This window comes from Mustela putorius, unplaced genomic scaffold (genome assembly GCF_011764305.1).
Source record: "Mustela putorius furo isolate JIRA1106 unplaced genomic scaffold, ASM1176430v1.1 tig00003845_pilon_pilon_pilon, whole genome shotgun sequence".
NCBI classification, from domain to species: domain Eukaryota; kingdom Metazoa; phylum Chordata; class Mammalia; order Carnivora; family Mustelidae; genus Mustela; species Mustela putorius.
Genome location: NW_025421998.1, coordinates 2474075 through 2487539, shown reverse-complemented (window position 1 = coordinate 2487539; position 13465 = coordinate 2474075). Strand labels below are relative to the sequence as shown.

At 41.6% G+C, this 13465-nt stretch overlaps 1 protein-coding gene across 1 annotated transcript in view; it reads right to left on the bottom strand.

Annotated features, from left to right (window-relative positions):
- Positions 1 to 10810: 10810 nt before the first annotated feature.
- Positions 10811 to 13465, bottom strand: part of SUGCT (succinyl-CoA:glutarate-CoA transferase) — a 799797-nt gene continuing 797142 nt past the window's right edge. The window contains exon 14 of the mRNA XM_004739352.3: positions 10811 to 12250. Coding sequence (XP_004739409.1) covers positions 12087 to 12250 — 164 coding nt within the window. The 3' untranslated portion in view covers positions 10811 to 12086. The remainder of the gene's footprint in view (positions 12251 to 13465) is intronic.

Here is a 13465-nt window from a genome sequence, read left to right as displayed (position 1 = left end):
CAGGATTTCAGAGATGTGGGGGGAATTAGTAGGAATGTGCTAATCAAGGGCTCAGCTGGGTTCTGCTGAAGTTATTACTGAGATCTGATCCACTAACCCTGCCCTGAGACCCTCAATGCTCCTCCAGAGAGATATCCATAGAGTGCATATGTCAGAGACAGGAGGATGTGCCAAAGATTGTGTGGATATTTCCCCTTCCTATTTGTTAACTTTGTAAACATTCTACTTCCCTATCATTCTGGATTACCAGATACCCAAAAGGGGCACTCCTAATTCCTCATTTAAATTGCCTTTCTCCTTTAAATAGTATTGTTCAAACCTGTCCATCACTTTGTCGATAATACGTACATCCCCAGAATGACCCTAAATGAAAGAACCATAGAATGGAAGAATTTAAAACAGGGATCTCAGTAATTATCTCATCAAAGTCCCTAACTCTACAGAGTAAATTACAACCCAGGAGGGGAATGTGGCCTGGCCACTGTCAAAACTTGGGCATGTTATAGTTCTCTGATTATATTAAGGACTAAAACTGTCCCGACAATTTGATTTATGTCTTTAATGTAACCATAGCTATGAAAAACAACTAACAAGTTCCCACCATTAACTAGAATGTTTTGCTCTGCCCCCTTTAAAAACACACTTATGACAAGAAGTCAAAATAGATTTCGCATTTCCATAGAAAAATTGTAGGCTTCATCTGGGGATTATATGATGCTTCAATAAACCCACCTCCCTTTTCCCTTAAACTTACGTAATGTAGGAGGAAAGAACATAGAGGTGACAATCAGGCACCTGCTCTTCTGTCTCAAGGACCCGCTTGCTGTAGTATAGTATCTCTTGTACTAGCATTGTTGACATTTTAGGCTGAATAATTCTTTGTTGTGGGGGGTAAACTGTGTAGGGCCCATGTTTCTCGGCATCTCTGGCCTCTAGTTACTAGATGCCAGTAGCAAAGTTTCCCCCCTGCTGCTCCAGTTATGAAAACCAAAAAGTTTCTAGATACTGTCAGATGTCCCATGGGAGATAAATGGCTCTCTCTCCTTTAGAACTTTAGAACTGGGTCTTAACACACTGTGGATATGGTTATTCTGAGGAGTCCTCAAGATTTCTTACTAGTGGTTGTATTCCATTCCCCTACTCCACCAACTCTACCATTACTGCTGCACTTTCCACCTCAGAGGCCAACACTGTCCCTTATTGTTCATAATTGCCCTATCTCAACAAAACAGTACAGGTGTATCACACTTAACAAAGAGTGGATATAACTGATTAAAAAAAATACAACATTAAGAGTCAAAACTGAAAGTTGTACATAAAAAATAACTTTTTGTCATAATCCAATGGAGAACTATATCATTTATCTAATGCTGTGAAACAAATTGCCCCAAATTGAAGCTAACTTAATCTATTAAAAACAAAGCTATGAACCATGAGAGACTGTGGACTCTGAGAAACAAACTGAGGGTTTGGGAGGGGAGGGGGTGGGAGGTTGGGTGAGCCTGGTGGTGGGTATTATGGAGGGCACACACGTATTGCATGGAGCACTGGATGTGGTGCATAAACAATGAATTCTGGAACAATAAAAAGAAATTTTAAAAAAAATGTAAATTCTGTAGTAAAAAAAAAAAAGTCTGAAACAACAGCTACCTATTATTTCACACAGTTTCTGAGGGGCAGGAATCTTGGAGGAGCTCTACTGCATGGCTCTTAGATATCAATAAGCTGCTGACTGGGACTACAGACATTAGGCTATACTGAGGCTGGAGAATCTGCTTCCAAAGTTACTCATGGGGTTCTGAGCAGACCCCAGCTTCTCACTGGCTTTTGGCCAGAGGCTTCAGTTCCTAGTTCTGTGAGCCTCTGCACAGAGCTGCTCATTCCATGGCAACTGCCTTCCCCCAGAGTGAGGGGTGAGATGGAAAGACAGAGGAAGAAGGAGAAAGGGAGAACAGAAGCTTCCTTTTCACCTCTTCTATATGCCGTTGCTTCCACAGACCAGCCATGGTACAATGTGAGAAGGGACAGCGCAAATGTCTGAAGCAGGGATGAGGCCTATTGGGGTCCATCTGAGAAGCTGCCTACCATGGAAATCTCCCAATCACCTAAAACTGTCCTAAGTTTAACCTCTTCCGAGATCAGAAACATGACGATTTCTGACATACGTGTCCTCAGTCTCACCTGAAGATGGGAAGGGGTTTGTATCTTTTCAGAACAATGACCCCAAGGCATGACATAATCAAAGTAATTCAAACTACTTCGTTCCTCCAGTGACAATAGTAAGCCTATTCGGGTGAGAAGAACTTTCAACAAAAGCAGATTTTTAATTGCCCTTTCAATAGAAAAAGTAATTAATAACCCATAACATATTACTTCCTATTTCAGTTAGCCAAAATTCCATGAAAACTATTCATTAGCCTTTCTTTATCAAATATGTATTAAGATCCTTCCCTGAGTTAGACATTTACTTATGTATTGCTATATAACAAACCACCTCAAAAGAATGGATTAAAACAACATCAATTTATGCTATCAGAAATTGGGGTAAGGTTCAGCTGGGCAGTTCTGCTCTGTGTGGCACTGGATAGGGTTGCTTACGCAGTTGTATTCATGTGGTTGCAGGGGTGGGTAGGAGGTCTACAGAAGCTTCACTCCTGTGCCTGGTGTCATTGTGCTCCCTCAAGTCCCCCCCCCCCCCGCCCCACACTTTCAGAAGATAATGGCCATAAGCTTCCACAGGGGATAATGGTAAGACTTCATTCATGGTGGTTGATTTCTAAGAGCAGAAGACGAAGATGCTACACCTTTCCAAGGCTTCACCTAGAAATGGCATAGTGTCACTCCCACCTCGTTTAATTGGTCAAAGTGAGTCACTTTTGGAAAATATAGCCTTTTGGAAAGTTCTCCCACGTCTTCAAATCTTTGGTCTAATGCCTTTGACCTCTCGACCTAGATTCAAAGGACTTCAGTGATTAGGTCAGGCCCACCTAGGTAATCTTCCTATCCTCAGGTCAACTGATTTGGGGCCTTAATTATAGCTGCAAAACCTTTCCATAGTGGCACTTAGATTGGTATTTGAATGAATAACTGGGAGAGAGTGTGTGCAGCAGGGCCTACAAATCCTTGGGACACTTTTAGAATTCTTCCTGCCAAAGTGAGACAGCTGGAAAGATTTGAGCATTTATAGATTTATATCAATCTATAAACCATATCAATGCTAATTTTCTGCCCTAGATATTATACACCGGTTATATAAAATGTTAACTTTAGCAGAAACTGGGTAAAACAGTATGTGGGAACTCGATGTATTATTTTGGAAGTTTTTGTAAATCTAAAACTATTTAAAATAAAAAAGTTTAACAACAACAACAACATAAAAGCAAGTCACCAGACCAGCCCAGATTCCAGGAAAAGGGAAATAAAGTGTATCTCTTGATAGGAACAGAGGCATGTGCATATAGGAAAGGAGTAACTGATGATGAACATCTTTGCAGAACACCTATTATAAGCACCATGAGTAATGAAAATAATGAATATGACCAGTTCCTTTCTCAAAGAACATGTAATCTGGTGGGTGAGAGAATGTCTATCCAACAGATATTTACTGTGGATCTCCTACAGAGTAAGCATTGTGATAATCCCTTTAGATACAACAGTGATGAAGGTACCCACATGGATATCATAGCTTAATGGGAGAGAGCAATTGGTGACCAGTAATTATAACTCAGAGGTTATAACTGTTATGGTCAGGTAAATACAGAGGACTGAGATGGCCAACAAGATGCACGGATCACTTCCAGCTGCGGAAATCAGAAGAAGTTTCATTCACGGTTCAAGAGACCAACATCGAGCTGTACTTCCCTGTCCCCTCTACTCTTATGCACTGAAAATGCTCCAAATCAAAAGAAGTTATTTTCATGGTTCACTGCTGTATCTTCTCAGTTGGGGCAATGCATTTTTCATGGAATTTGATGACTGAGTAGCTTTTTACACAATTGAATATTTTCCTACTAATGTAACTTTTTAAAAAAATTTTCTCCTACTAATGTAACTTAACTCCTGCTAGGGTCATCACTATCATCCTAGAATCTCTCCTACTTCCTTTTTTTTTTTTTTTTGTCCCAGAAGACTCTGAAATGGAACTAGAAATGGGTGTTGCTCAGTTTCCAATCACCACTGATAAGCCAAGGCTTATTTACACCGGAATTTCTCTTTGGGTTTCAACAGTCCGCTGCCTATTGTCTAGCCCAAGCGATGCTCCTTTAAGTGGTTAAATCCAAGAGCTCTACCTTCTCTTATTGTTCTCAGCAGCTTTGACCTACCTCATCAGCCAACTTTATGACCCCACTTCACCTTTCAAAAGAACTAAAAATAGAAACTTGTATCTTTAAATTTTCACCCAGAAAAAGTTGCTGGGATGAAGAAAACATCTTAAGGTCCTATTTTGTAGAAGTATATCTTCTCAGGATTTGTAACACATGAGAAACTGTAGTAACCTCCCTGAGGTGGCAACCTGAGAAGACTTTTGTCAGGGTTTTGTTGACAGTGTCTGAACTCAGCTGATTCTCTTAGGATCCTTGTTTAGTTTTAGATCATTTGCTTCTGATGTGTTTATCCCTCACCCCTTTGAAGATTATAAAAGTTCAGGGACCATAGCTTTAGGGACCTGATTCCAGGGTAGTATCATGGTAATAACAGCAGCTATCACTCAGTCCCACTGAATATGGTAGATTGGAGGATATGTTCTTCAGGAGCACCTGTCAGTCCCTCTCAGGCATGCTTTTTAAGTGAGTTGGTACATTTAAGTCTCCTACCTAGAACAGTGCTTTACAAGCCATGCTTACTAAATGTTACTAGCATCAAATTTAACCCCAGACACAGAGCCCATGAACAGATCTGCCCGCATTTCTAAACAATTGCTGGTATGTATCCTAAGAGAGAAAAAAGAATGCAATAAGAGTTCTTATTTTACAGGGATGAATATAATAAATCTGCTTCCGTTTTGTACAGGAAATTAAAGATACATCTGACGAGTGGCTGAGTCTTCTTCCTTTCTCAACTGGGCCTATTCTAGATCTGAGTGCTCATGCTGCTGAGTTAATAAACCTTCCCCCAGAAGTGCACTATGCAGATACCCACCATACTCACCTCATGTCACTGGGGTCACAAGAGAGTAGCTGTACAAAGCATTGTGCTTCCATTCCTGTCATCTCTCCATGGTTTTGTCACTGAGTTCAGCTAACTGAGCACTGCCTCGGCTTGCACACTGAGCCCACATCCCTTCACTTACATTCTCCCAGAAAGTAAAGTTGGAGAGCCAGACACCATGTTTGAGATTCAGAAGATGGGAAACATGGACCCAGAAGTGGAAGCCCCAGTGATTGGGTATTCCAACTCTGTCATGTTTTTAAGAATGGGACACTAGTTTGCTCTTATCTCAGACCTTTCCCATTGCACTGTTCAGCAAATCAAGCTGAGAAGATTCTAATCACTGGGCACTGTTTCCAGAGGTGACCTATGGGGGTCATTGACCTTCTCTTCTGCCCTCTAGTCTATGTGGATGTTACTGCAAGCATGTCTGGCTGTATATATGAGCAATACTAGCTGGGGAAATATACCTCTTTCTTCTACTCCCAGAAATAGTGATTCTTTAACAGTCTCCCCAAAATGAATGCTACAAATTTCTTGACCCCCTCCAAAGGAAGAACACAATAATGTTCATTAATAGTATATTTCAAAGCTTCTGTCAAGAACAGCCAGGGAGTTCTTAGCAAAAATCTGAAAACATAAATCCAAGACCCTCAGGGTGAATGTGAATGTGTGTTACACGTTGCCATGTCTCACACCAAGAGAGGCTGTGGAGATCTGAGTTTTTCCTTGGGAGTCACAAAGGGGTAAAGGGGCAGAAAGAAAGATATTTTCCAATGGCAGTTTCACGTTACTTTCTCTCACCATCTCAGATGTATATTCTGAAGCTCAATGTCTTGATTCATGGTGAGTACGTGTGCAGCTCTGGGCAGGAGGAAAGGGTGCAGGTAATGGGATGAGGAGCAGGAAAACATTGTTGTTCCCATCTGTGTGGTCAGAAGCCAAAGAAACCAACTTGAGTTGAACAGACTGTCAAGTGGTTAATTTGCAAAGAAAAAGAAAGGGCAAGGGAGGTGGCGGGAGGGTGGAGGAGCGATATGTCAAAGTGTTCTTCATCCTGTTGAAAGAAGAAAGCAAAGTTTGCGGTGAGGATCCACTCACCCAGTTTAACAGATGGCAAAACCAAGGTAAGGAAGAAGGCAGCATTCCCCTTGACTAAAATGCCAAGGTACAAACTACTCATCACCAACCGAGGACTGAGCAAGCCCACTGTTTCTAAGAAAGAGCAAGAAACAAAGGCTAAAGCCTAGTTGCTAGAAGAGAATCACTGACTGTCATGCCCTCCCTCCCCTTCCTCTGCTGAAGGCTCACTAACTACAACAGTAGGATTCTGACTATCACAAAGGCTGAACTCTGCTCTATATTATATTTTATTTATTTTAGTTTTTTCTCAGGACTGAGGACAGGGGACAGAGGGTTAGTAAGCCTGAGGGCTTGCTCACAGCCCAGAGTAGCATTTGGATTTCTCTTTCATTTCCTTTCCTTAGTTTCAGGGGAAAAAAGGGGACAGCCAGTTATTTGAGAGCTGCCCCCACCAGAGATTAACTCAGAATTGCTATTGGAGGTAAAGTCATGGCCAGAATTATCACAAGTTTACCTTCCAAATCACTGAGCTAGTCCTATTTTTCTGAAGGTCAGTTGCAGGTTTGGGGATATAGGTTTGTGTAACAGGGATCTAGAACTGCGCAGAAAGAGGGAGAAAGGATATTATTACTGGTGGGAAGGAAAGGAAGGACTGGAGCTTCAAATAATGAGAAAAAAGCAAGGTAGGAAAGGTGGGGGCAGGAGGGAAGGAAGAAAGAAAAAAATAGAGTTACAAGGTATTAATTGATCACTTTGAAAGTAGTAATTTTTCTGTCACTTCGGACACTCAAATAAAGGCAGAACAGCCTCTGTATTAGTCTCCTACTGGTGCTATAACAAAATATCACACATTTAGTGGCTTCAAACGACACAAATGTATTGCATGGTGGTTCTAGAGATCAGAAGTCCAACATGAGTCAAAAACCAGTCTCACTGGGCTAAGGATCAAGTAGGGGTGTGTTCCTCCTGGAAGCTCGAAGGTAAAGTCCCTTTTTCTTGCCCTTTTTCATCTTCTAGAATATACCTACACTCCTTCATTAATTTCCATTTCAAATCCAGCAACAGTTTTTGAAGTCTTTTTTACATCACATCTCTCTGACATTGACTCTTTTCCACATTGGAAGGACCCCTGTGATTACACAGAGCCCGCCAGGATAATCTAAGATAAGCTTCCCATTTCAAGGTCAGCTGATTAACAACCTTTATTCTCTCTTGCCGGGGACAGTGATGTAACACAGGTTCTGGGAATTAGGAAGCAGGTATCTTTGGTGGGCCATTATACTACTTACCACAGCCTCTCATTAGGAATGTTGCAAAGAGACAGGAGACTGGGCAGGCCATTTAATGTTAAGGTCTTAAGGAATAGGGGGAAAGAGCTATTTCTTGAGAAAAATTTTAAGGTGGATAAAGTCTGTTTCCCAGGTAGTGTTTGAGCTCCTTTTAGAGCTCACCTTCCCTGTTGGTGTCTACAGGCCAGGCTGGGTTCAGACTGCTATGGGTTCACCAGGGTCTCTAGAACAAATGCAACCTTGGGTTTGTCTTACCTGGGCATGCTTTCTCTTTTCATTTTCTGCTAACCCAATTGTCATATTTCAACTTTCATTTTTTTTTCAAAACTCTGCCTTTTTTGTGCTTCCCTCCCCAATATGTGGAATAAATATGAGGGTGAAGTATTTGCGTTCATTTTTCAATAATACTTCTAGAGTGATGCTGAAAGACTTGTTTTTGGGTGTTGGGGAATATGTGTCTTTTGGAGTTGCTTATAGCCCACTAACCCCACCACATAAATGTGTCCTGCACATAGACAGCCTGGTTTAAAAGTTCATGGTCATTTGTGTTCAGAAGATAGCTTAGTATGTCTATATAGAGAAACTATTTAAGTATCTTATGAGAGTAACAATTTATAAAACATTCAACTCTGGTGTTGCTATACTATAATTGTAAGAAGGAACACAACTTTGTCCTAATATCTGGGAAAACTTCAACACACCAATAGGAGAGCCTCATGTGATGTGTTTTTTTTTTTGTTTTGTTTTGTTTTTCTTAACTGCTGTTTGGAATGGAAGTATGTATTTTTTTTTATTTCTTTTCAGTGTAACAGTATTCATTGTTTTTGCACCACACTCAGTGCTCCATGCAATCCGTGCCCTCTCTAATACCCACCACCTGGTTCCCCCAACCTCCCACCCCCCCGCCCCTTCAAACCCTTCAGATTGTTCTTCAGAGTCCTTAGTCTCTCATGGTTCACCTTCCCTTCCAATTTCCCTCAACCCCCTTCTCCTCCCCATCTCCCCTTGTCCTCCATGCTATTTGTTATGCTCCACAAATAAGTGAAACCATATGATAATTGACTCTCTGCTTGACTTATTTCACTCAGCATAATCTCTTCCAGCCCTGTCCATGTTGCTACAAAAGTTGGGTATTCATCCTTTCTGATGGAGGCGTAATACTCCACAGTGTATATGGACCACATATGTATTTTTTTTTAACTTTTTCATCTTCCCTATCAAATGATGACTATATCTGTCCTAGTACCTCAAAATAAAGAAGGGAAAGATACGAGCTTGGTATTCTGGCCTCATAAGGATCATTGATACTACAGTGTTCAAGGTGAACAACAATTTTTTTAAGACCCACTATGTCTTAAGAATCTCATCAATTATAAGGGCTGACTCCCATAGCAGATAGTCTCCCATAAATAGAGGCAAATATAAGAAGAATCTCATAATCTTAGGAACAAGATTTGAATATGAACAGCCCAGGGTCAGGGTATGGAGGGTGAGTCATGTGCCTTTTTTCCCACTCATCTCCTTTGCCAGTTGAGAATCCATGGTGAGCAGACAGAGGAGAAGTAGATCTAGACAGTCTGTCCATCTCCGGGCTGGCATTCTTTCTCAGAGTCCTGAGGATGAAGGCAGCATTAAGCCATATGGGAGAGTGATAGGCAAGACATACATCTACAAAGCTTTTTAAGCAGACAGCATGTTACTGTCATTGGATGAAAGAGATAGAGGTGAAATATCAAATTTTGGTGACCCAGAAGTAGAGTGAATTTCCCTGAAAAAGGCTGAAAACAGGGGTCATGAAGTCTTCATGCAAAACTCCCCAGTAGGGGGCTACATGGGTAAGGTAGCCTAATGACCTCATATGAAATAGCCCATGAGACCTGCTGTCCTTTTAAAATCAAGATTGTACTTCAAACTCCTAGTAGATGGATCAAAGACATAGGACTAGTTCAAGTAGCTGGACTAGTCACACACTAGTCACGCATACTTGGTCAATGTTCATTTCTCTTCTTCTAGAGAAGCGTTCAGAATATCAGAGTGCATGCTGGAAAATACCATTTCCAGCATTTAACCAGGTTAACCAGAAAATCATGGCAGCAAAATGTTTCAGGACAAAATCAAGAGAAGGAAGACTCGTTGCTTGTGGACACACCCTCAGTTCCATAATGATTAACCCACTAAGTTTCAAAGAATTTTCTAAGTCAACCTCAGACACAAACCTGCCAGAAGGCAGGCCTTGACACACTCTGAACTTGAGCATATGGTCTCTTAGTGGTGTGCTCAGCTGTGGGAATGTGTAAGAAAATAGGCCCTGATAATTAAAACAGCACATTTGTTTATAAGCATAACTTGATCTGGGCATATTGCTAGCAATTTTAGTCAGTGGATTGTTTCTTTCAGGACTAATTATCGATCTGAACGTGAAATTTAATTCTAAATTATTTCTCTCACTAAATTAGGAGAGTAAATGCTTTCTTTTGGGTGTTGAATAGGTTCAAAGTTCTCTTGGGTCATTCTGAATTGTGTAGGTGGAAATCTGGATATAGGATCACACTGGAGACAGTCACCAGTGGTAACTCTTTTTCAGTCTTGAAGGATTTCAAGGTTTTTTTATTTATTTATTTATTTATTTATTTATTTATTTTTATTTTAAAGATTTTTTTTTTTAATTTATTTGACAGAAATCACAAGTAGATGGAGAGACAGGCAGAGAGAGAGAGAGGGGGAAGCAGGCTCCCTGCTGAGCAGAGAGCCTGATGCGGGACTCGATCCCAGGACCCTGAGATCATGACCTGAGCCGAAGGCAGTGGCTTAACCCACTGAGCCACCCAGGCACCCGGATTTCAAGGTTTTAAAGGCACTTTGTGACCGTGAATGATCAGTATCCTCCCACACAAGGCTACCCAGATATTTAGGGTTATTGCTCACTAATCAAGTAATCTGCATTTAAAGATATATACTTGGACTTGTAGGAGGAATGATGAATCTGGTTTTCAAGATCATGTGACTTTGCCAATACTCTGTCATCTCGCCTTTTGCCATTTTCATCCCTGATTGTATAGACATGGAGGAATTTCATTTAGATGCCTGACCTGAAGCAAATGTCTCCAATTGTGTATCTAGCCATTGGGGGGAAAGCACTGCAGAAGGTTTTACCCTTGTGGGATGAAAGTCTAACTCGTGGAATCACAGCAGGAGTGCTTCAGAATTAAATGTCCCCAAAGAGCAAAGCAGGGGGGACAATAGCTCTTCCAAGAATTAGTAGGCATTCTTCTAAAAAGTCCCATGAGAGCTTGTGAGAAGACACATTTCCTATTTATTTGCAATCCTTGATTCTAGAAATATATGGGGCTCACAGCATGGACACATGGCTCAAATCATCCCCATCAAAAAAGAACACTAAAGGAAAACCAGCTCTAAATCACAGTTTGAAAGATAGACACCTCTAACTGAAGTTTCAATTGCCACGTGGTAGGTCATGAGACAACTGCAAACTGTGTGCCTAATGGTTATGACTTCAGATCACATTGGGATATTGATCAGGAGGTCACGTGAAGCCTTGGTCTATACCTGGGCTTGGGGGACTGGCAGCCTGAACGACAGTTTATCCTGGAACATAGAGTCAAATCAGTTGCCACCTTCTGGACAGAAAACATTTTCCAGGCTTTAAGTTCCCTGATGAATACCTTAATATTTAAATGCAAATACTTAATACTAAGGCATGTTATATTCTCCGGTGAGTGCTCAGATTACAAGGGAATGGTTTCCTTTCATTCTCCTATTATTTAAACATTATTCAATGCCTAGATGGTCATTTGACACTCATTTAAAAACCTATTGCATTTGTACTTGGCTCAAATTAAGGTGCTGATTAAAGAACCGCTCTTCACCCCCTAATGCAGATAGATCCATGCACCTCAACATACAACGATGGAAATTGATTTTCTGCCACATATCATAAAATAATCAGGGAAATACAACATAAAGCAAATATTTACCCCCATGGGGAAAATGAAGCTCAGTTTTCCTAATGGACATCAGCAAAATCCATGGTTTAAATTACAGATTAACAAAGGACTCATGAGCTCAAAATTAAGTTATTCTGTTTAAAATCAATCACTGAAACTGTCATTCTGCTTATTGCTTTGACTTACTAACAAAGGTTTAAATGAAGACTTTATGTGCAAGCAGAGAACATCAAGAGATCTGCTCTTTTTCAGACCTGCGTGGGCTGGAGGGGCAAACATTTAGGCTATTAATGTAATTAGAATGAGGAATGTATTTTTCCAGGAAAAAAAAAATCTTTCCAAAAAAAAAAAAAATTCCACAAATCCACAATTAATCTATTATCTGCGGTGGGGGAGAGAACAGTAAGGAGTAGTAGGTGGGGTACAAAAGCCCTAGATGCACTGATACCAGAGGCATTCTGGGAGCTCAAGGCAGGAAATCTGGAATTACTCTAACTTTTCTTTGCAGAGGCAGGCACCAGAACTGGAGAAAAGGGTCCAGAAAGACGACTGCCTTCGCTAGTGAAGTATATTCTGATTGTGGTCTTAAGAGCATTTTCAGTCATTCGGCTTCGTGTTGGGTCACCACTCCAGCACCGAGCAGCTCCCCAATGGCCCTGTCATCATATCCAAGGACCTCCTTCAGGATGTGCGTGGTGTGCTGCCCAAGCAGGGGGGGCGGCCTGGCCTCTGACATCTGGAACTTACTGTATCTCACAGCTGGGCCTGTCAAAAAGAGAGGAAAGCAGGAAGCCTGTTAATGACTAACCTTAGGAAAATCATTACCCCAGCAGCCTGGGGTGTTTTCAATGAATGCCAAAAATATCACTGCCAGTTACAAAATGGTGGCACATTTTGGAAATGAATCTATTTTTACATGATATTCTCTTGACTCGGACTCATCCAGCTGTGCAGTGGTCATCTGACCTGCCCATGTGGGGATGGGGCGTGGGGGACATGTATGTGCCTGGTGTATGCCAGTCCCACGCAGAAGTGGCCAGTACTGTCACCAAGACTCTCTGAGGTTGTTCACTCAACTGGGTTGACTCTCTGCATCCAAAAGAACAAGGACCACAGGTACACATTGTCTCTCTCTGAAGCTGGAAATCTGACCCCAGGTGAAGGTAATCCAGACATTTATTATTCAGTGTCTCCTATAGACTGTAAGGTTTACTTCAGCAGGCTGCAGATCAACTAAGCCACCACCAGACCCTGTTGAAGCCTTTTGGTGGCAGAAGAGGTATTGGGTGTGAGTTTCCCTGTCAGAGATCTGGGTTTGCAGGTGCCATGCAAGGAGGAGGGGGTATTTATTGGCAGCTGTTTGCAGAGCACTGAGCCACTGTACATGGGGTAACTCAAACACGCTCTCCACAACTACTGGAAATGGATTTTATGATCCTCATACTTCCCTGTATGGACTCGAAAGCCCCAAAAGCTCAAGTTTTGCTCAAGGTCACATGGCAAATAGCTACTAGCACCGGGACTCCAGTCCACATTCAATGGCACAGTCTGGCACTGAGGGCCATGCACTCTGTATAAGCTCAGGAACCTGCTCTTCCTTTCCCACCCTTCCACAGAGAAGCTGGCCAGACCCTGGGGAGCACAGTGTTTCAGTAGATTTTTACCTTTGCTGCCTCACTCAATAAATGATATTAATGTTGGCTGTTCTTTACCTCTCATTTGATTAGGCTTCGGGAAAACAAATGATATAGTCACCAGAAGACTACAAAACAGTGCATTTCTATGTCATAAAAATGCTTCCAGCCTGCTCTTGATTTGGGGTGCAAAGTGCATGTAGGTAACACAAGGTGAGTGAGGAGAGCAGCAAATGTGCTTCAAGCTCTTCGGAGAATCCCATTAATAAAAGGGTAATGTGGTTGAAGCCACTGTTGGTGATAGAGAGAGAGGACAGACCTCCCCAGACCATCAAGCCACATTTTT